This window comes from Leptinotarsa decemlineata, unplaced genomic scaffold (assembly GCF_025532065.1).
Source record: "Leptinotarsa decemlineata unplaced genomic scaffold, Ldec_3_MD MMD2_P_RNA_scaffold_14, whole genome shotgun sequence".
NCBI lineage: Eukaryota > Metazoa > Arthropoda > Insecta > Coleoptera > Chrysomelidae > Leptinotarsa > Leptinotarsa decemlineata.
In genome coordinates, this window is record NW_027412528.1 from 10,054,655 (window position 1) to 10,076,958 (window position 22,304).

Here is a 22,304-nt window from a genome sequence, read left to right on the forward strand (position 1 = left end):
ATTTGAAACGTCGCACAATTAACACACTCGCTGCCGGGTGTATTACTTATGATACACCATGTAGTGCTTTCCACAGGCCGGGGGTATCCTAAATGATACACGCACTATTATTCTGTCTGAACAGCGGTGTATTCCCTAGAGTACATCGGCAATAAGAAATACATTAGCTTATGGTCTCTGCGGCCTGGCAGCATAAAGAGAAAGTTAAAGTTTTGGCCTGGGGGGTTTTGGTGGGGACTATTGTGTGGGTATAAAACAAATATTAATGGCAGTAAAGTAATTTGATTTATTCATGTGAATACAAAGAAAAAGTAATTATATCAACGTAAAAATAAGTTTGAAGGCGTTAAAAAAATACATTTAAAAATAATAATCAATGACAATGGTTGAAACATTCTCTGCAAAAAAATGGATTTCCCTCACACTGAATCGCAGACAGTTTTCACCTGTGCAGCCATCTTTTTTTTGCCATCTACCACTTTACCATGCTTACCAAATGTTTTATAGCATTCGTTGCACCGACCCCTTTTATTTTGATGATGTTGAACCAAATGATGGATTCTTCTCTTGGCTTCTACGCTTTGTTGTTGTTCAGAAGAAAGAAGCGATTGTATAACACTCTCCCTAAATTGCGTGATTGTCAATTTTGTAGAGTGTACCGAATTTTCGCAATACAAAAAGTAAGCATTCACGAGACTGGTTCCCCACAAAATTTCGATGATTACTTTTTGATACCATTTTACCGACCTACGTGTTATATGATGATAATTGGTCGCTTACATCCACCGACGATTTTCCGGCATCATAGTCTAAAACGCATACAGGTTTCACAGTTTCTCTCCCAATATTTGAAGTAACAGTATGTGTATCTGTACCCTTGTGAGTGGTGGTCAGCGTCATGACGTCCCTTTTATTCCTTTTTCCATTTCAGTATGGTTATTCCATCAGCGGATTCTTTAGCGATGATTTCACCTTTTTGCAATCGTGCAGATTTTATTTCTCAGGGAATGTATTTTCGGTTCTTGCGTGCCCACAACGTGGGTATTATGAGAAAGCAATTTACAAGCCAAAGGTACACTGGTATAAAAATTGTCGATGAACAATATTCTACCATTATTTAGAAGATCTTCAATTAATTTCATCACCACGTGTTGAGAAGCAGACACATGTGGGTCTTCCGCTTTATCATTGCCAACATAAACCGACAAGTTCCAAGTGTAGTGTATCGGTACATAACTTGTAAATTTTCACCCCATAACGATGTCTTTTAGAGGGTATGTATTGGCGAAAACTCAACCCCTCTCCAAGGTATCATAGTTTCATCAATACATATTTTTTGCGCTGGTGTGTATGTACTTTTGAAACTGTTTATAAACATCTGAAGAATATCATCTATTTTACTTAGACGATTGGTCCGTTCAGCCTCCTCATTATTGGCGAAGTGCCAGAATCTGAGCAATACCTCAAATCTATTTCGCGACATGGTCTTTTTTGGAAGTGAGAATGCATATAACTCGCTTCGGCGCCAATAATCAACCAATTTGGGCACTTTGACCAGACCCATCCATCCTAATAAACCGATGAATTTGATCATTTCCTTTCTATCTGTAGGAGTCCAGTCATGTAAACGGGAACTGGGAGTAGCGTCACTTTTTTCTAAAACCTGTGTTGCACCATTTTATCTGAAACTTGCGAAGAAAGAAAGAGCTCAAAGTAGTCTATTGGGTCTGCCAACGCCATAATACCACTAATGTTGGGATCCATTCCACTGGATCCAGAAAACTGAAATACCTCTGGTTTCCTACTGGATCGGTTCATACAATATTGTCGCATACATTATTATCTGATTGAGACTGACTGGTTATATTTGTATTTTGTTGGGGTGATGGAGACCTGTTGGAACCTCTCGATTGGGGTGATGGAGATCGATTTATTCCTCTACTTGTACTTGGTTGGGGCGATGGAGATCGGCTAGTTATCCTATTTCTCTCCGGCTGGGGTTTTGAAATCGAAGCACTAGCTCGTAGCATTAAAATCATCACTGTCACTATTATATGATTCCGATTCTGCCTGGTAATTGGGATCAGCATCGGAATCATCCAAATCTTCGTCACTCATGTCCGTGTCAGGGTATTCCCCTGTTTCATGCATTTTTTCAATTTCACTGTCTGAATAAAACCTTTTTGCCATTTTTATGTTTGTCACTGTAGTCTCTATAGTCACTTTTTCACCAACACTTGGAAGCTTCTATCTCTGTAACAAAAGTACATCGATTTAGGTGCACTTTTGCGTAATAAAATAGAGCAAAAGCTATTTTTTTTTTTTTGAAAAGATAGATTAGGCTCTAAGCCAGTGCAAGAGTGCACGTAAATCGTGAAGTGAAGTGAAGTAGAAGACATTGTGTCGCTCGTCAATCTGAAACAATAAAAAAGCATAAAATACTGGTGTATCATAAATGACACACTCGGCCTAGAGCAACAAAATTGTTATTGTTTGGCGAGTGTATCAAATATGATACACTATAAAAATAATCAAAATCAAAAATATATCAAAAATCATGAAGTATTGAATAAAACCAAATATGGGGAATGCTTGCAAAATGTAATACTAATTTGTGAAAATTAACTTGGCCCCTGGTGTCCGATTTTAAAATTTTATCTCGGCTGCGAACGTGTTAAAAATCATGTTTGAAATGATACGACCTCACATTTTTTATGTAGCAATCCTAGGTTATTGTATTTTCGATTTCTATAATTATCACTCATTTCTGAATGCAGAGAATAATAAAAAAAAAATCAAATCAATTCGATTTCCCAGTAGTCGACCACCAGAAATCTATTGTCGGCCGAGTTCAAACCAGTAGTCGTCCGGATGACGATTTCTCATATTTGAATACTTAATGGCAGTTCAACTCTATTTTTCCTTGTAGCTCATTGGCGTTGAATAAATAACTATCGAATCAATACATTTCTGAAATTTAAAACCTTTCAGGACTAGAACGTTTATTTCAAATTAAAGTATATCTTTGGTACGAAGAACACAAAATGAGTAAAATAAAGGTAAAAAAAATAAATAAAATAACATAAAAACATTTTCATTTTCAAGAGCAGAAGGAGCAAGTGAAATCTCTCTCAGCCACTTCATTATACGGCAAACCAACGAACTCGGTGCACATAAGGTGAAACCATCTAATGCATCGATCACAGCCCACATTTTTCAAGTCGTCATCTTCGATGTCGCTGATGAGTTCTTCCTCACAGGCAGAACATAAAATTCTAGACATATCGTCATTTTCTTTCTCATCCTCTTCTTCCTCACAGGCAGAACATAAAATTCTAGACATATCGTCATTTTCTTTCTCATCCTCTTCTTCTTCTTCATCATTTTCCCTTCCATCGTCGATTTTCTGTTGTTCGCCTTTATTCTTACTCTTTTCAATTTTTTTGTTATTTTCCCTCGGATTCTTCTTCTTACTTTGTTTTTTAACTAGAGTTTTCTCTTCAATTTTTTGTTTCCTAATCAATTTTCGTTTCTCCTTTCTTTCCTGTTCGATTTCCTTTAGGTTTTCCTTGTCTTATAAAAATTTCCTGTAGAGAGCTGAAGATATAGCAGAGGGCAATTTTTCTTTGGCCATTTTCCTCTGAGTTTCTAAAGGACCAGGCCACCATAAATGATCACCAAAAGACTTTTGTCCACCGATGCCGCTGCTGTTAGGAGTACATCTTTCATTCGTCGAGAGACGATCATCATTATTATCAAGATTTTCTTTTCTTTCCGAAGTATTTTCCGTATTTTTTTGCTGTTTTTCGATGGGAATATTTTGAGTTACATCGGGGTGAATAACATCTGTTGATTCTTCTATTTCTTTAGCATTCCTGCCTTCATTTTTATTTTCTTCTATATTTCTTAATGGAGATATTCCATGGTCTGCATCAGAAACTTCATGGTCTATGTTGATGCTTTCTTTCCCATTTTCACTTTGCTTTTCGATCTTTGATGTTTCGTAAGTTTCACTATCTAAAATATCGATACTCAAATTCTCAATGTCGAATTCTAATTCTATCCCTATACCAAACTCGGTTAACTCGTAATCAGTTTCATTTGCAGGTAGAATATTATTATTTGATTCAATGAGGATAACATTTTCATTGCCTTCAATTTCATATATACGGGCTGATTCACGGTGGATGGCACATTAGACGTTTCTGGTGAACCAGACAACGGATCACTTTGAAAATTTAATGGAGGGCATATTCGGACATTCTCTAGCCAACTAAAATATTTTCGACAATGCGGTGTTGCCGCTTCTATTAGAAAGCAGTAGCAACTTTGATTTTTCAAATGGAACACTCTGTATATAATATTATTTTTGGAATCTCCAACAATTGCCCGACAACTTTTCTTGATATTTCCCTATACCTATCTGTTACCGTTTTCAAAATAAAAATTAATTTCAATTTTTTTCTTCGAAAATCATGACTTCTAAAAATGCCGATATCTTTCAGTTAAGAAGTACTATGATATCGAAATTTGGTTTGGAGTTAGGTGATACTTGGACACTTCCCACTAGTGTCCGACCGAAACTGGTTTTTACGACCGAAACCGAAACCGAATTTCGGCAACGGTCTCAGTTTCGGCCGAAACCGAAACCGAAACTTTCTTACAAGGATTATGTTTTGAGGGAAAATAAAGGAAATGTCATTATAATCAGTTAGTCTTTATATATTTTATCTTCAAATCACAACGTTATGCCGTCTTCGACATTTTCACCTATTGATCATCAACAAATCACTCAAATCAGTATAACAACCCCTTATTTGAGAAAAAAATTAATTGCACCTCAAAAAATCAAAAATACTTAAAATAGGTGAAGTGTTTATTTGAGTAGGTGTAGATTCTTCTTTTGGATGTAATATCACAAGTACTTAAAATGTATGTAATAAAAATAAACGAAATAAAATAAATCACTTTTATCTTAAGAACAAATTAACTTCTTTTAAACTTAATTCGTCATTTTGTATGACACTTCAGTAATAAAAAAACAAAAATGTAAAAAAAAACAAAAGTTGAACGACTGAATTCGACGACTAGATGCCTATAATTTCAAGTAGGTATCTCTAATCGCTATTTCTTATTAGTACTCATAATTGAACAATCTTATATTATAGGTAAGAAACAATAGTTTATCAACATTTTCGCCTCGCAGATTGCTACTTCTGTCTGAATAAATTTGTCCAGCAGCACTAAATAATTGTTCACTGGAAACACTCGTCGGAGGAGCTGATAAAAATTTCAGTGCCACCTTTCTCAAAGACAGAAATGGACTTGAATCCCAGTAAGAATAAATATCTGCACTTCTCTGTAGCCTAGACTCTGACAAGTATGCTTGAATAGTTTGCTTAATTTCAATTTCCGATAAACTATCACTGTTCTTCACACCAGTTAAGTGACAAGTAGATTTATCATGGGCGTCCCAAAGCCCTTCTCCTTCTTCTGAAGGTGCTATTCTAGATGAACAAGATGACTGTGGATCTTCAGAATGACAGTTTTCACTTAATGTATCGCTAGCGTCGTGCGTGCACATCTTTAAATGGTTTTCTATTTCCATAGTGGCAATGTCAACTTCATCAGAATTCAGATATGTACTTTTAAATCTAGGATCCAGTAATGTTGAAGTTACTAGAGCAGGATGTCCTTTGACGTATGCAAATCGCCGATTCATTGATTCATACAACCGTGCTTTTATGTTTCTCATCATTTCGCTTTCATTTTCGTTTCTAGTTCGCAGCTTTCTATTCAACAGTGATACCAAAGGAATTGTAAGGGATATGCATGCGTTATCATATGACAGATCAAGTGTAGCTTCATGAAAAAACTTCAGTACCTCAGTAAGATTCTTTATAATTTCCCAATCCGAAGGCGAAAGAATGTCAATACGCCCATGTTCCAAGCTATATAAATTTATGGCAGTTTTTTGTTCAAACAATCTTGCTAACATATTGTAAGTACTGTTCCATCTAATTTCAATATCCTGAATTAAAGAATGTACTGGTAATCCGCATTGATATTGGCATTCAGTCAATTTTCGAGAAGCCTGCTCGCTTCGTTTGAAGTGCCCTACTATATGTCTGCAAGTTTTAATGACTTGTTCATGTTCTTGCTCCGAAAACAACCCAGATAGCACATGGATGTCCCGTGGACGTTAACAGGACGGCCGTCACTGGATATTTAGACGTTCGCAGGACGTTCATTTTAAATCCGTCGACATCCACAGGACGTCCGTGGGACGCCCATGCGTTACAAAAAACTGCATCCCCAAGACGTCCCAATTATATATGCAAGGGACATCCTCAGGACGTAAAAAAGAACATATATTGTACTTAAAATGGACATATATATATAGGATTTAAATAGGATATTTATAGGACTTAAAAAGGACATGTCACACCTCGGCGACAATAGCGTCAAAAAACTGCTTTTTGGTAAAGCAAAAATAAAGTTTACTTGTATTGATAAATCAAAGTAAGAATACTTTGGAAACGGCTATGGTTTTAATAAAAGAGTATATATGTTGTACTTTCAAACTTATATTTCTCAATATAAGCAAACTTTATTTTTGCTTTATCAAAATGCAGTTTTTTGAGCTGTAATGCTATATTAAATTAAGAAGATGCAAATTATGTTGTTCTATCATCAACCATCTTAACAGCAATAACCCTCCAAAGTTTAAAAAAAACTAGTTTGAAGTAGAGCCAGATGATGACGGAACTACTAGCCGTCGAAAGCGCTCGCATATAAATAAATAGAAGTTGTAAAACTTCAAATCCTTTTTGTAACCTTTATTCATATTAAAATATATATATATTATATATATATATATATATATAAACCGCACATTTGTGGTTTCAGATGATAGATCTTGTGTTTACAAGAAAACTATCAAAATCACCACTCAATAACTTTCCTATTTGTATATATATATATGTTATATTGATTTGTTCATCCTTTTATTAGTTTGCTTTTATTTATTGAAAATACGACCCTGTAGATAAAAAACAAAATGTTTTATATAGTTACTGATAATTTGTCAAAGGAAAAGTCATTAAAAGTTTATCCCGACTAAAAGTAGGATTTATTGGGCATTTCCGAGTTTGATAGTTATCAAGGAAACAACATTTGGTGACCCCGACGTCACGACGTCACGATATGGAGAAACGTACGTCCAAGCGAGAAGGTGCAGGTCTGAATCAAAGTCTGTCATCGGACTACGTATGGCCAAACGGATTTGGAAGTCGTGAGAAACCAGAATCCAGTCTAGACAAACTACCTGAAAAAGTCGTTGAAGATAAATCCGGTGAGTCAACTTCCTTGATACATGAGGTTCACTCAAAGCAGTCTGTTCATTCGAGAGCCTCAAGGGATACCGGATTATCTCGACGAAGTAGTTTGGATTTGAAAAAGAAAAGAATAGCTCTTAAAATAGAAAGACAAAGACGGGAGCTACAAAGAAAATCCAGAGAGCTAGAACTGGAAGAACAACAACTAGAAGAAAAGAACCGTAGAGAGTTGAAGAAGAAGGAAATAGCTGATAGTTTACACCTTCTTCAACTCGAAGAAGAATTGCATGAAGCCGAGATAGATGCCCAAGAAGAAGGCAGCAGTTACGTTCAATCAGAAGCAAGAAGCGAAAATATCAGGAGAGAATTAGTTGAAGAACAAGAACAAAGAAACAGAGTGTCTCAATGGGTAGATTACACATCTGAACAATTTCATTATGATAGACAAGAAAATCTATCACGTATTCCTGAAAAAACTGAGAAACCCAATGATGACATACCCAAGGTCGAAGGACAATTTTCCGAAGAGAAACCAGGAAATATCACATCACAAGACATACAACAGCTTTGCGGAACTGTTGCAAACGTTCTCAGAACGTTTTCTCTCCCAGCTTCAACAACTCAAAACCCAACGTCACTTGAAGTAATGAATCCAGATAAATTTCACATGCGAAAAATGTTAGAGAAGGATTTTCCACAGTTTGATGGCAGTCCCCAAGATTGGCCCCTGTTCCATAAGTCTTTCAAGAATCTTCGCAAGTTTTGTGACTACAGCAATGAAGAGATCATGCTAAAGCTGCAGAGATTTCTAAAAGGGGAAGCAAAGACAACAGTTGCAGGAATGATGTTAACTGCCGATAACGTAGATCTTGTGATTGAAACTTTAGAGAAACGATTCGGAAGACCCGAATACATCATAGATATTTTGATGAACAGAATCAGCATCCTTCCTTCCATAAGAGAAAATAACTTTGAAAAGCTGATTCATTATTCTGCAGAGGTGAGCAACATGGTTTCGATCATGAAGAGTCTAGGAAGTAAACGTTATCTCGAAAATCCTCAATTTATTCGTGAATTACTGACGAAAATTCCGGATTCAATGAAATTATCCTGGGGTGGAAAGTTGGAAATGAAAAAGGGTGATATCAATTTGGAAGATTTCTCTTTGTGGTTGAACGAGAAAGCAAGCTTTGCGTGTAATGTTAGTACCCCACGCAATGAAACATTCTCACAGAAATTCACAAATCAAATGAAGAGAAATGAAAGAGTATACAATATTCACACCCAAAACACTCACAAGACATGTGGTTACTGTGACAAAATACATCAAGAAAGCATTTGTCCGCAGATGAATCACGATGACCTGAATAAGAGATGGGAAATGGTAACCGGAAAAAAACTATGTTTCAGTTGCCTTCAAAAGAATCATCAAAAATTCAAATGTAAAAAGAGGAAGATTTGTGGAACAAACGGCTGTAAACTTCATCATCATCCTCTATTACACAAAGAATTAGAAGTCAATAGCAATCAGGCAGCGATAGGAAGAGATACTAATGATGATAATCGAGGAAGAGTATGCTCTGTCAACAAACCTTTCACTACGATTCTTCTGAGAGTGATTCGTATAAAATTATACGGTCCACGAGGTGTTGTCCCTATTCTTGCTCTTTGTGATGAGGCGTCTACGGTGACATTATTAGATGCAGAAGTAGCAGAGACACTTGGGCTAACTGGAACGAAGGAATCACTTTGTCTACAATGGACAAACGAAAATGTCATGGTTGAGGAAAATTCCGTTCGTTTAGACGTGACTGTTTCCAAAATTGATGACAGCAGAATGTTCACTATGAAAAGAGTCCGAACTGTCACTCATATGTCGTTACCAGAACAACACATCAACATATCCGATTGGAAAAAGTTTTCACATCTAAAAGGTGTTCCAATAAAAGATATCGATCACGAAAAACCTTCACTGCTTATTGGACAAGATAACATACATCTGATACTTGCGAGACAGATAAGAACCGGCCCAGAAAATCTTCCTGTAGCCAGTAAATGTAAGTTAGGTTGGGCTGTACACGGACCAAGTCCAAATAGCGGGGAAAACTCTTTCAAAGTCCATACTTTACACATTTGTGAAAAAGAGACGACTGATGAAGAACTGAAGAAGATGGTAGAGAAATCTTATCTGACCGAAACATTTGGTACTTTGATCGCAGCCGACCAACCATCTTGTGAAAGTTCACGAGCATTAGAACTGATGAGAGACACCTTAAAGTATACCGGAGAAAACTACGAAATCGGTTTATTGTGAAAAACCGATAACATACAGCTACCTGAAAGTAAATTCATGGCACTCCAAAGACTAAAATGTGTCGAAAGAAAATGTCGTCTGAACGAAAAATTTGGAAAGGATTATTGCAAGAAAATTATGAAATATGAAGAGAAAGGATATATAAAGAAGTTGTCCTTAGAGGAAGAGAAAATTGACAATCCTCATCTTTGGTATCTCCCTCATTTCGCTGTAGAAAATCCCAACAAACCGAGTAAAATCAGGCTAGTCTTTGATGCTGCAGCAAAATCAAGAGGTATGAGCTTGAATGATGCTCTACTCTCTGGTCCAGATTTGTTGCAGTCATTGGTTGCAATTTTATGGAAATTTCGACAAAGGCGATTCGGTTTTTGTGGAGATATTCGAGAGATGTTCCATAGAGTAGGAATACAAGAACGAGATAGATGTGCTCAACGATTCCTTTGGCGAAATTTGGAAAGCGACAGACCTCCTGATATTTATGAAATGTTGGTCATGACTTTTGGAGCAACCTGTTCGCCCGTATGTGCTCAATTCGTAAAAAACTCGAATGTTGAAGAATTTTCTACGAATCCAGACATCGGAACAGCTATTATCAAAAAATCCTATGTAGATGACTATTTGGATTCAAAAGACACTGAAGAAGAAGCGCTAGAAACGATAATAGAAGTATGCAAAGTCCAGAAGGTTGCGGGATTTGAAGTAGTCAACTGGATGACAAACTCCCAACTGATTCGAGATAAGCTATCTGATGATATGTTACTGGCGGCTACAAAAAATATCGATGACACTTCCTTACATCGAATATTAGGCTTATGGTGGGATCCCAGAAACGACGAGTTTTCCTTCAGACTGACTTCAGAAAACTTAGTGGCGGAACAACCTACGAAGAGGAAGGTTTTGCAAGCTTTGATGTCGGTATACGACCCGCTAGGTTTGATCTCTACTTTCACGGTGAGAGGTAAAATACTGATGCAAGATATTTGGCGAGTAGGAATCGATTGGGATGATTTGTTACCTGAAGAACTTCTCATCGCTTGGAAAGATTGGTTGAGTGACATGGAGAAAATTGTACTAATCAAAATTCCAAGATGCTATAGTCTATTGATTCCATCAGCATTACGAATCGAAATTCACACATTTTGTGATAGTAGTGAGAAAGCATTCTCAGCAGTTAGCTTTCTTCGCGTCATTGGAGAAAACAGAACTGATGTTTGTCTTATCTCAGCGAAAACGAGAGTTTCTCCTCTGAAACCTCTTTCCATCCCTAGGCTTGAACTCCAGGCGGCAGTGATGGCCAGTCGGCTGGCTCAAGTGATAAGGAATGAACTCGAGTTCCCCATAGATGAAATGTTTTATTGGTCCGACTCATCATGTGTCTTGAATTGGATACGAGGAGACGGAAGAAACTACAAACCGTTCGTATCATATCGAATCGGTGAAATTCAAGAATTGACACGTATAGCGAAATGGCGATGGGTCCCAACTGAACTTAATATCGCGGATGAAGCTACACGCAGGAAAAAAATCAACGGAGTAATTTCAAATGAATGGTTTTCTGGTCCTTATTTTCTCAAAAAATCAGAAGAATCATGGCCAATCGAAAATAAAAGACCTTCCTATTTGAATGAAATGAAATCAGAAAATTAAAACATGTTTTGTCATTTTTCAAAAATATAAAGAATGCCTCCCAGACATACGACGATTTTCGAAGTGGAATAGACTGATCAGGACTACCGGATGGTGTTTGAGATTTTTTGAAATTGTAAGGAACAAAGAAAAATTTCCTCCAAACCTAACAGTAGAGGAAATCCTGAAAGTGAGAAGATATGGCTGAAACATGTTCAACAGGAGTGTTTTCCAGAAGAAATACAAAAACTCAAAACTGGGAAATCTCTGAGTGGTCAACGCAAACTAGCCTGTTTATTCCCAGAAATGAAAGATGGAATTATGGTACCGAGTGGACGAACGAATTTTACAGAATTTATGGCGGAGAGTACACGACAACCCATCATTCTGAGTCCAAAACATGAATTCACCAAATTGTTGATACAAAATTATCATGAAAAATTTCATCATAGAGGAGTAGAATTAGTCATAAATGAAATCAGACAGAAATACTGGATGATAAACTGTCGAGCTGCAGTCAAATCAGCATTCTCAAGCTGTTTGAAATGTAGGATTGAGAAAAGCAAACCTTCACCACCTCTAATGGGTCAACTACCTGAAGCACGATTAAAGAGAGGTGTTAGAGCTTTTATTAACACTGGAATGGACTATTTCGGCCCAATTATGGTGAAGATTGGTAGGAGATGCGAAAAAAGATGGGGTGTGCTATTCACATGCTTGGCAGTTAGAGCTATCCATCTAGAAATTGCACATAGTCTGAGTAGCGATTCCACGATTCAAGCCATACTGAGAATGTCGGCTAGAAGAGGACAACCTCAGGTCATATTTTGCGACAATGGAACAAATCTGAGAGGTGCTGCACACGAAATTCGCCAAGCCATGGAAGAAATAGATCGAACAGCGATTATTGATTCTTTGTCGTCAAGAGGTATTAGCTTCCAATTCATTCCACCGTCTGCTCCCCACATGGGAGGAATATGGGAGAGGTTAATAGGTTCAGTGAAAAGTGTCATCGGCAAAGTACTCTACGACTCATCCCTGAAAGAAGAAACTTTACAAACCTTTTTTGCGGAAGCGGAGAAAATCGTTAATTCTCGACCATTGACAAACGTTTCAATGGATTCAGCTGACGCAGAAGCACTCACTCCTAATCATTTTTTGATTGGCTCTTCCAACGGAGAAGGTGATTTGGTACCAATCAATCCAGATGCGAATACTCTGAGAAGAGATTGGAAAATTTCTCGAATGCTAATTAATTCGTTTTGGACTCGCTGGACAAGAGAATATCTGCCAACTTTGTCGAATCGAAGTAAATGGACTAATGACTGCAAACCCATAGCAATGACATGGTCATTCTGGTCGACGATCAAGCACCACGTTATAAGTGGAAATTAGGTAAAATAACGGCTGTTCATCCAGGAGTTGATGGCAGAATTCGAGTCGTCGACGTAAAAACCTCAACTTCGGAATATAGGCGCCCAGTCACGAAAATTTGCAGATTGGAGCTAAAGGAAAAGTAATTCCTCCAGCGGGGGGATATTGATTTGTTCATCCTTTTATTAATTTGCTTTTATTTATTGAAAATACGACCCTGTAGATAAAAAAGAAAATGTTTTATATAGTTACTGATAATTTGTCAAAGGAAAAGTCATTAAAAGTTTATCCCGACTAAAAGTAGGATTTATTGGGCATATATATATATATATATATATATATATATATATATATATATATATATATATATATATATATATATATTGAATGATGCAACTAATTTTCCTTTATTTTCAGTATTTTAATATTGAAAAAATATTTTTACAATAAGGAATTTGAAGCTTTTACACTTCTGTTTAATTAAATGCGAGCGCTTTTGATAGCTGTCAATTAAATTGAAACTCTATAACAAATTAGCCTATATAAAATTAACAAGTGTAAATCAAAAACACATTTTAATTGGAAAAAAACACTACATTATATTGTATTGTTGAGGCTTTTTGCACATTTTTCTGGACAACGTCGTAACCAACTTTGGATACATTTTTCTGTTTCACATGATGAACCACCTAAGGCTGCTTGTTCTGCGGCATCTACAAAAAATTTATAATGTATATTTACTTATACGTAACATCATATATATGTTCATATTAACATTGTAAATTTAAACAAAAAGTAACAAGATTAATAACTTACCGATTAATACTTCTGTAATCTTTAAAGTATGAAATGGCTTTTTCCCTCTTCTTCCATAAAAACTGAACCCTTGCGCAAATTCAACTGTCAAAAGAATTGAGCAAACCCTTCTTATGAAATGAGAAGTGTCTTTTCCTCCCAGTTTGGACAGTTCATTCACCTAAAATTCATTATTTGTCAAAAATTAAAATGAGACAACTAGTGGAATGCATAGTATGTCAGTAATTTTGATATTTATTTTTTTATCCTTTTTCAATTCTACATTTTTGAAAAAACCTTATTATTTATAAAAATTTGAAATTTCAGTTTTAGTAGTTTAGAATTAATCAAAGGCAATGTTTTAGTCCACAAATAATTCTTCAATAACTTTAAATTTGGAAAGGAACCCTTATTTCAAAATAAGTAAATAAATAATAAATGAAATAAAAATTTAGTTATGAAGTACTAGTTTACTCCTTATTATAAGATAAAAGATTCTAATGAAAACAGAAAGGAAGCTAGGACAAACAGCATGACACCACTGCTTCAGAAAAACTATTTCGAAATGAAAAAGTACTTACGAAATACTAACTTAATTGAATACTTATAAGATTATCTACATTTGAGTAACTGTAAAATTTTAAATATTGGTCACAGTAGAAATACTTACAGCAAGTGTGTACACTGATGATGAATTTAAGTGGTTATTAAACCTGTCCAAGGTTTCTTGATCATTAATAGGAAATTTAACATCCACCAGTTTGTCATACAAAGATTCAGATTGCTCTGGAACAGCACGAAAGTTTCTTTTTAATTGTTGCATCTCCAACAGCACATCACTGGTCATGTGTTTAATAACATTTGTTTGTGTTAATATTGTTTGTAGTATAGGCCTGTCATCTGAAAGGGTTTTTAAATTTTATTTAAGATACTGATTACCCAATGAATTTTATATTATTACTTGAATTTTGAATACCACACCAAAACATTTGATTATACTGGTCTTTATTTAGCCCACTAATCTTCATAATGATATAATACATATGCATTACCTTTCCTCGTACAACATTTATTGCAGGTTTGGTTACACACTGCTTCAGCTCTGCTTTGGCTTCCACCAACACTTGAAATTGGTGTTGTGAATACCACTGTTTCTAAAAAAGAATATAAGGTACTTTAAGTGATATATATCTCTTTATATTAGTTTAAAATAGTTCTATAAAAAAATTTATAAAATAAAAACAGATACCTACAAAAAAAAAATTAAAAATATATTTTAAGTGACATAATAATATTTTAAGGGCAATTTAAATTTGCAACAAGTTCTACTACATAGTAGCTTACTTGTATTATAAAATTTTGTCGATGTGATATTATAGCAATTTTTAAAAATATTTATGAATGAGATTATGATTAAAAGTTAGTACATATACCTGCTCTTTTCTTAGGCGTCTTCAAAATCTTTTTGTAGGATGGAGCAGGGCTTACATTGAATAGAGTTTGCGAATGTTGTGGTTCATCATCCGAAGACTTTTGCTGATAAAGAGGTGTCTTCGACATCTTTTTCTTTTTATAGCGTGGTGGTGGACTCAGATTTATCCTAGTTTCTGATAACTGGGGGGTTTCGTCATCATCTGAAGATGAACATATTTTATTGATACGCTTTCTCTTGTTTTCTTTTTCTGACTGAAGGTCACTAGTTTCTTCGGCTAATTTGGTTTTGGCCCGTGCACTTAAGTAGTTGTCTGCAAAAAACCCAAAAATGTACACTTATATAAATTTATATTTTTGTTTTCAATATGACTCAATCTATACAATCTACATCATCACATACAATCTATATTAAAAATCTATACCCACCACATGTTGCATTTCGAAATACTTTTATTTTGTGTAGTGGCTAACATGTGTTAACATTTTCGTTATTAATAATCATATTCTTCACTGAAGAATATTTTTGTGTTGGCCAGTAGCACTGGTCACCAATAATCCAGGAAGTGGGTACGGCTTCCACCGACTCATCTTCAAAGCCCACTACTGTCCACGTTTTTTCCATAACTATATATGCACTCAAAAGAAAGACAAAACATTAGAAATATTTTTTGATTATACAGATATGCTATTATTTGAACAAGATACCTTCCAATTTTCAAAAAACAAGTAAGTATCAAACTATCTGTAAATTATATATAGTGTGCTGTTACAAAATTAACTGTATAATTAGCCAGTAGAACAATGCAAAAATATGTTAAATAAAATTATACTTATAGCAGAATTTAAGACACTTGAGTTTTGTTTAGTCGAAAAATATGTCTTATAACCACAAAGAACTATTGATTATAACATTAGCAAAATAAATATTTCTTGCTTATTGTCCATCTATTAAATTATTTGATTTACACCGATACAAAAAAAGGCTAGTTTAATGTTTAATGAGTTAAAAACTAAGTTTTACATGTTTATTTTAAAAAAAAACATTGAAAAAATATATAAGGGCTTCTGATGCTGTATTAATTTTTAGAATGTAATAAAGGAAAGATAATGAATATATCTTCAAATTTCAATTTCAAACATTTGCAGGTAACATCATTAATGCTGTATGAATCGAGAGTACCAAACTCTTTACTCACAGAATAAATACTTATATTAGAAGAAGGAAATGGCTCTTCATAAAAATTTGTTACATTAAGAAATTTATTACCAATAATTACAGTGCCACTTTCAGTTAATAATATATTTTTGATAATTATTATAGTTCCATTCGTCAGTTGACAACAATTATTTGGTTCAGAAATTTGTAAAGAAAAGTTTTCAAATAAAATTTTTTTAAATTGCTTTTGATACTTCAGATTCAATGTAGTTCCATCTTCATGACTATTTTCCAAGGAAGGGTAATTTGTTTTAATATTTTGTTTCAATACCAGTCTTTTTTCACTATGTCTTTTAACTATTTGCGACAATGGCTTATCGTTTTTTCTTAGTGACCTTAAAATTGACTGTAAGTAATTTTCAAACGGAAATGCAGAAAATGTGTCAAGAGGTCCATGATTTTTGACATCAGTTGGAAGATGGAGTAAATTGTGTATATTATGTGAAACATGTTGTGGTCCATATATCTGTTTGAAACTTTTGATAAAGTATGTTAGCAAATTATATGCATAATCAAGGTACTCAAAATATTTGGTGTGTGACAATATAGTTGAGGCTATGTGTAAAACTAAAAAATTTATATAGAAATTTTCATTTAATTTTCCTCTTAAAACTATTGGACCAGTATAAAATAAAAATTGACGGAACTCTGTTGCCTTCCATCGTTTCAATTCATTTAAACTTCGAGGCTTTCTATTAAATTCTTGTGGAACAGATTTCTGCATACTAAGCAGTGACATAGAAATATTTGCAATTTGTTGTTTTGAAAACCGAGTAGATTTTTTACCACAACACCATAATAAAAGTAATTTTTTCATTACCCCCAAACACAACAAATGCATATAATCAAGAGGAAAATTATCTACTAAATTTACATTAGGTATAAATTTTAATATTGATAAACCATTATAACTAGTTTTTAAAGAAAAGTTATTTATATCTGGGAAACACACTCTTTTATCTCTATATTCTCCTTTTATTGTACATTTACTGCATGATTCATAACCAGCATGACCTTTACTGTAAGTAATATAGGCTTTTGCAGGAACATCACAAATAAAAGCCTTGATTTTAACAGAAAATTGTTTTTCATCTATTATGATTTTATTGTTTATTAAATCAGTAACTTCTTTAACAAAATCTTCTAAAAAAATATTTGCCTCCTTCTCCTTCGGTTTTTCATAACCATGGTAAATACCAATCATATCAACAGCAGAAGTTCCACTAAGTCTACACAATATAGGATATACCTGACTAGTGGAACTTTTTGAAAGAGGCAACCCATCAACATTTACATTTAATTCAATAATAGTCGTTTTCTGAAAATAGGAAGGAAAACAAGCAACTAAATGTTTAATACAGGCTTCTACACCAAAATGATAATATTCACCAGGATCTACAATTTTTGTATTAACTAGTCTGCAAGTACTGAGTAATGTTCTCGCAGCAAGTGGTAGTTCTGGATGAACTTTATTAAAATGTTTTAATAAATCGTTTATAGCAATATGTGAAATATTATGTTTTACTGCCCAACAAGCCAAAAATGTGACACGTTGTTCATTGTTCCCAATTACATTATCTAAATTATTTTCTGATTGTGGTGCATTATCTTGTACTTCATCTGATAAACCACTTGTTTCAGATTCGAATGAAATAGAGTGAAATGCGGCTGTATCATCACTATCTGATGCAGAACTGGAAGAAGTAAATACAATATTGCTTGGTCCCGGTTGATTATACAAGTTATTGTCTATTTTTGATCTTTTCGCCCTCATATAATATTTCTGTAAATTACTCATGGTGTAATGTTAACACTATAAATGTCTATAGAAATGAAGAAATTCAACTGCAATTAAGTATTGCCTGTGGACGATGCTTCTAACCAGAAGTGATGTATGCTTAATTTTAAGTAGATCAACTCATAAGAAAAACACATATATCAATTATTATAGGTATTTAACTTACCTTGATCTTAAAAAGAACAGCCAATAAAAACGAATGACAATAAACTTCTAAAAATAGATAGAAGAGTAATAAAAAATTATAAATAAATTCAGGAAGCTTAAAACTATTTGCTAACTATTTTAACCTCAACTTGTCGTCTTCAGCGTTGTCAATTCCTCAATACTGTTTGACACTTAAACAACATAAAAATGTTTGAAGCATGCATGTTCGTTTTACCGCTTTCAAGTAATAGCAATATACTAATAAAGGTTTCAAGATATTTTCTTAACTAGAGCTGAGTCGTATTAAAAAATTAATTAAAAATCAAAAATACTACTCAAAAGATTAAAACTCTCAATGTTTGGCGTCTTTTTCGCTCTTTTGGCGACATCGGCTAGGCAGTTCTTCTGCTGCATAAAAAATCGTAATTGGTCTGAAATATATACAGTTTGTTCATCATGCATGTACGACGCGCGACGTCTATCGGGAATATTGGAACTAATTTCAGATAGTAAAAGAATAACAAAGTCCTGTCAAATTGTTGTGACACAGGTTGGAGTTTCTTGTTATTAACAATATTTAAAAATTATGTATCACTTACGCCGGTATCAGTTTCACAAAAAAGCATTATACTCATAAATTACCATTTGTTGAAAACACTAGCGCCATCATCGGAAAAAAATCTTCCGTATAGAAAGTTTATGAGGCAGCTAAATTCCAATGAGAGTTTACTGCAGAAAATCAGCCGCACTCCTGCAATCTCTCACTCTGGCAAAACACTGACAAAATTTTTATTTAGAGGCGAAGTTTTTATTTTAATATATTTAAATTTTATTGAATATGCCTCTGAGCTGTTTAATAGAAAACGAAACAAAAGATACAGGATGAGAGTTTTCATGTGATCCGATAACGTGTCCGCACCTATACTTCTTTCCTTTGTCCTTACATGTTACCGTAGAATCTGAAAAAATGAAAGAATGATTACAAAAATGTTTGAGGAATATTGTTCGTTTATCTTACATAACAGTATTGATTTTTCAGAGTAGAAAGCTGGATATTCATTAAAAATAATCGTATCTGGATGTACTTCCATTAATAAAAAGCTACCATTTTCCAACCTGTATGGTGTATTGATATAAATAACTTTTGAAGTCAGGATGTTGCATATTTGTGAAAGTAGAAGAATAATGTAAAACAAGTACATATTTTTATCGTTGTGTGTGTGTGTGTTTCTTTGAAAGCAACTCGATTACTACTACACATAACAGTTGTATTAGGGATGTTTTATACCATATACGTCACGTGAAATCTGTTCAACTATACATTCTAAACGTAATATATTCGGATAATTTGTTTCTCCTCCACATTTAGTACACTTAAGGTGGGTACTGACCGGCGTTACGAGGTGTAATGTAACATTCGCATCGAGCGGGTACGCATCGAGCATGGTACGCTTGGTTTTGAAAATCGGCGTAACATCCTCGTCAAAATTCTGTGCTCCGCTGTCGTCGGTAGTTCACTCAAGATGGCCGACAGCGAGGACGCGTTGGTATCTTTGATTCTACTTAATTATTGTTACATCCAAATTAAGATGAAGAAAAAACGTTACTGAACATCAAACTTATTTAAAAACAGAGGCGTATGTGGTGGTTTGTCATTGATAGCAATTTTAAAAAACCAAATGATTACTGAACAGTATAAAAACTTTGTACGCATGTTTTCGATCGATTTTGAAGAACTCGTGACGTTAATTGGACCAAGTGTACATAAAAAGGATACCAATTATAGAAAAGCAATCAGTGTCACGGAACGATTAGCACTAACACTTCGTTTTTATGCAACAGGAGATTCCTATACTAGTATGCAATATCTTTTCAAGATATCAAAGCAACGAATAGGATTTATAGTAAAAGAGGTCAGCGAAGCCCTTATTGGAGCATTAAAAGGATATGTAAAGGTATGTACTGTTTTAATTAAATCAGAAAAAGTAGTCAGTACATATAAAATTATTTAATTAATTAAATCACCAAATTCTGATAGAAATTGTTCACTCATAGCTGGGGACCCACAGTCATTTTGATGGGACGTATTTGATGCAGGTGTTTCAGAGTTTTGCTGTGACATCGGTGAGGCCCTTGAAATTGGTTGTGTAGAGTATGCTTGTGAATAATAATTGTTAGTATTCATGCCAACATAGTCATATTCTCCGCGATCAGCACTAAACAATATATTTGATATGTAATGTTGCACATGTATTTTTGTTGTCTTTGAATAAGATCTTAATTTATTTGCCAAAAAAATACCATAGGCTTCACATTCGTCAAGTTTGTGCGAAGGTGACGCCGTTTGCTCGGTGGTAGCAAATGACTATGGTACTTTGTGGAATTTTCCACATTGCTTAGGCGCAATCGACGGTAAACATATTTTACTGCAGTCACCGAGATCAACAGTGGAAGTGAATTTTATAACTACAAGGGTTTCTTCAGCATCGTATTACTGGCAGTTGTTGACGCGAAATATAACTTTTTGTATGTAAACATTGTATTCCAAGGAAGAATATCGGATGGAGGAGTTTTTAACAACTGTGAATTAAATGAAAAACTAAAAAATTATACACTAAACTTCCCTCAACCCACTGCGTTGCCAGCAAGAACAGAAGAAATTCCGTTTTACTTTGTTGGCGATGAAGCTTTCGCTCTTTCCGAAAATATGATGAAAGTATATGCAGGATATCATTAACGTGGTTCAAAGGAAAGAATATATAACTACCGACTTTGCAGAGCTCGTAGAGTGGTGGAAAATGTGTTCGGCATATTGTCTGCAGTGTTTAGAGTTTTGCGGAAACCTATGTTGTTAGAACCGAACACCGCGACATTTGTCGTAACAGCAATAACATGCCTTCACAATTTTTTAAGAAAAGGTAATAATTCTCAGGTATATACCCCTGAAGGTAGCTTTGACGAAGAATCGAACGGCCAGGTCAAATTAGGACACTGGAGAGACGGTAACAATGACATGACTAGTATGTTACCCTTGCAAATAAGACCGCGAAGGGCTACAAGATCTGCTCACCATATTCGTAATGAAGTTGCTGAATACTGCATTCAGCAGGGGTCTGTAAGCAACCGTATCTGTTATAGCACGAGGTGTATTTCTATCCAGTAGAAATATCATAGCTTTTTACTATGGTATACTTCATCTGCACCTGAAATTGAAGTTGAAATTAACAAAACGTCGACCCAAAGTAGTATATTTCGTGAATATCGTAATCTATGGTAGAAAAATAATTGTAAAAAAATCAATAAAAACCAAATTGTATCTGTTACTTGTGGGCCTATGTACTTAAGAACTTGATGAATAATTACGTACCTTTTCCTGTTCTAGTTGTTTAGTTTTTTGTTTTTCCCTCCTCAATGATGCCAGTAAACTTGTCATTTTCATTTTACATGTTTCTCTGTCGCTGTCGAATAACGAAGCCAATCTATTCCAAGCGTCTTCTTTCTTGTGTTTGTTATAATGCTCTGGATGAACTGGGTTCCACAACTATAAAATACAGAGTTTTTTCTTTGTGCCACTCCATGTTTTAAGAAATAAATACGAGAAAACGACGTGTGATTTCTCGCGACGCGCGTGCGCTCGGGACGACTTGCAAGAGCGTACTGACCGAACCGCGTAACACTCAAAGGAATCGCCAAAAAACCGACAGCCGGGTGGAGCACTCAAAGCGAGCAACGAGCGGCTCGTTGCTCGCTGGTTTCCCCGTAACACGACGTACTGACTGCACGAATGCTCGCGGTGTAACACGTTACATTACGCTTCGTAACGCCGGTCAGTACCCACCTTTATATTTCACTGGTACAGGCATAATGATGTTAATGATGCTATTGGTTACTTACGAATGACTCCATGGTTGTCTGCATAACGTTTATCAATTCTCAGATGCTTCGGTGATTGTAATTCAAAAACGGTTTTCTTTTTGCAATGTTTACAATACTGTCTTGTACTTCTTTTTGATACTTCCTTATTGTCTTTTGGAGTATTAAACATTTTACAAAATAATACGTTTTTTATGGATTCTTTCGTTTTTAGGTTTATATGTTTTTCTTTTTTCTCTTTACAGAGTTGTAGTAAAGTTTTTTTCCATATCTTCACATGCTTTTAATAAACTGTCCTCGAATAAATCGCTAAAATCCATCTTTTGTTTACACTGAAACAGAAAGTGTGCAATGTTGGAGGTCGAAAAATTAAATTCCTCATGTGGTTGT

At 34.8% G+C, this 22,304-nt stretch overlaps 1 protein-coding gene across 3 annotated transcripts; it reads right to left on the minus strand.

Annotated features, from left to right (window-relative positions):
- Positions 1–13,051: 13,051 nt before the first annotated feature.
- Positions 13,052–15,846, minus strand: LOC141483629 (uncharacterized). Of its 3 annotated transcripts, XM_074178398.1 has the most exons (6): positions 15,307–15,846; positions 14,880–15,191; positions 14,499–14,600; positions 14,117–14,346; positions 13,468–13,627; positions 13,052–13,364 (listed from the first exon to the last, which is right to left on the minus strand). In XM_074178398.1, the coding sequence occupies exons 2-6, from the start codon at positions 15,004–15,006 to the stop codon at positions 13,249–13,251; spliced, it is 735 nt and encodes a 244-aa protein (XP_074034499.1). In that variant the 5' UTR covers positions 15,007–15,191; positions 15,307–15,846; the 3' UTR covers positions 13,052–13,248. The 3 variants fall into 3 exon arrangements, with proteins under 3 accessions (XP_074034499.1, XP_074034508.1, XP_074034503.1); XM_074178407.1 differs by lacking the exon at positions 13,468–13,627; XM_074178402.1 differs by lacking the exon at positions 15,307–15,846 and having other exon boundaries at positions 14,880–15,300.
- Between the last annotated feature and the right edge of the window lie 6,458 nt (positions 15,847–22,304).

What these genes read in the sequence shown, in the direction of transcription:
- LOC141483629 (XM_074178398.1), bottom strand. Translation starts at nt 15,006, where the DNA reads ATGTCGAAGACACCTCTTTATCAGCAAAAGTCTTCGGATGATGAACCA. An exon ending in CATCAGTGTACACACTTGCT is followed by an intron (nt 13,628 to 14,116) that starts GTAAGTATTTCT and finishes AATGAATTTTAG; the next exon opens with GTGAATGAACTGTCCAAACT. An exon ending in GATTACAGAAGTATTAATCG is followed by an intron (nt 13,365 to 13,467) that starts GTAAGTTATTAA and finishes AATTTTTTGTAG; the next exon opens with ATGCCGCAGAACAAGCAGCC.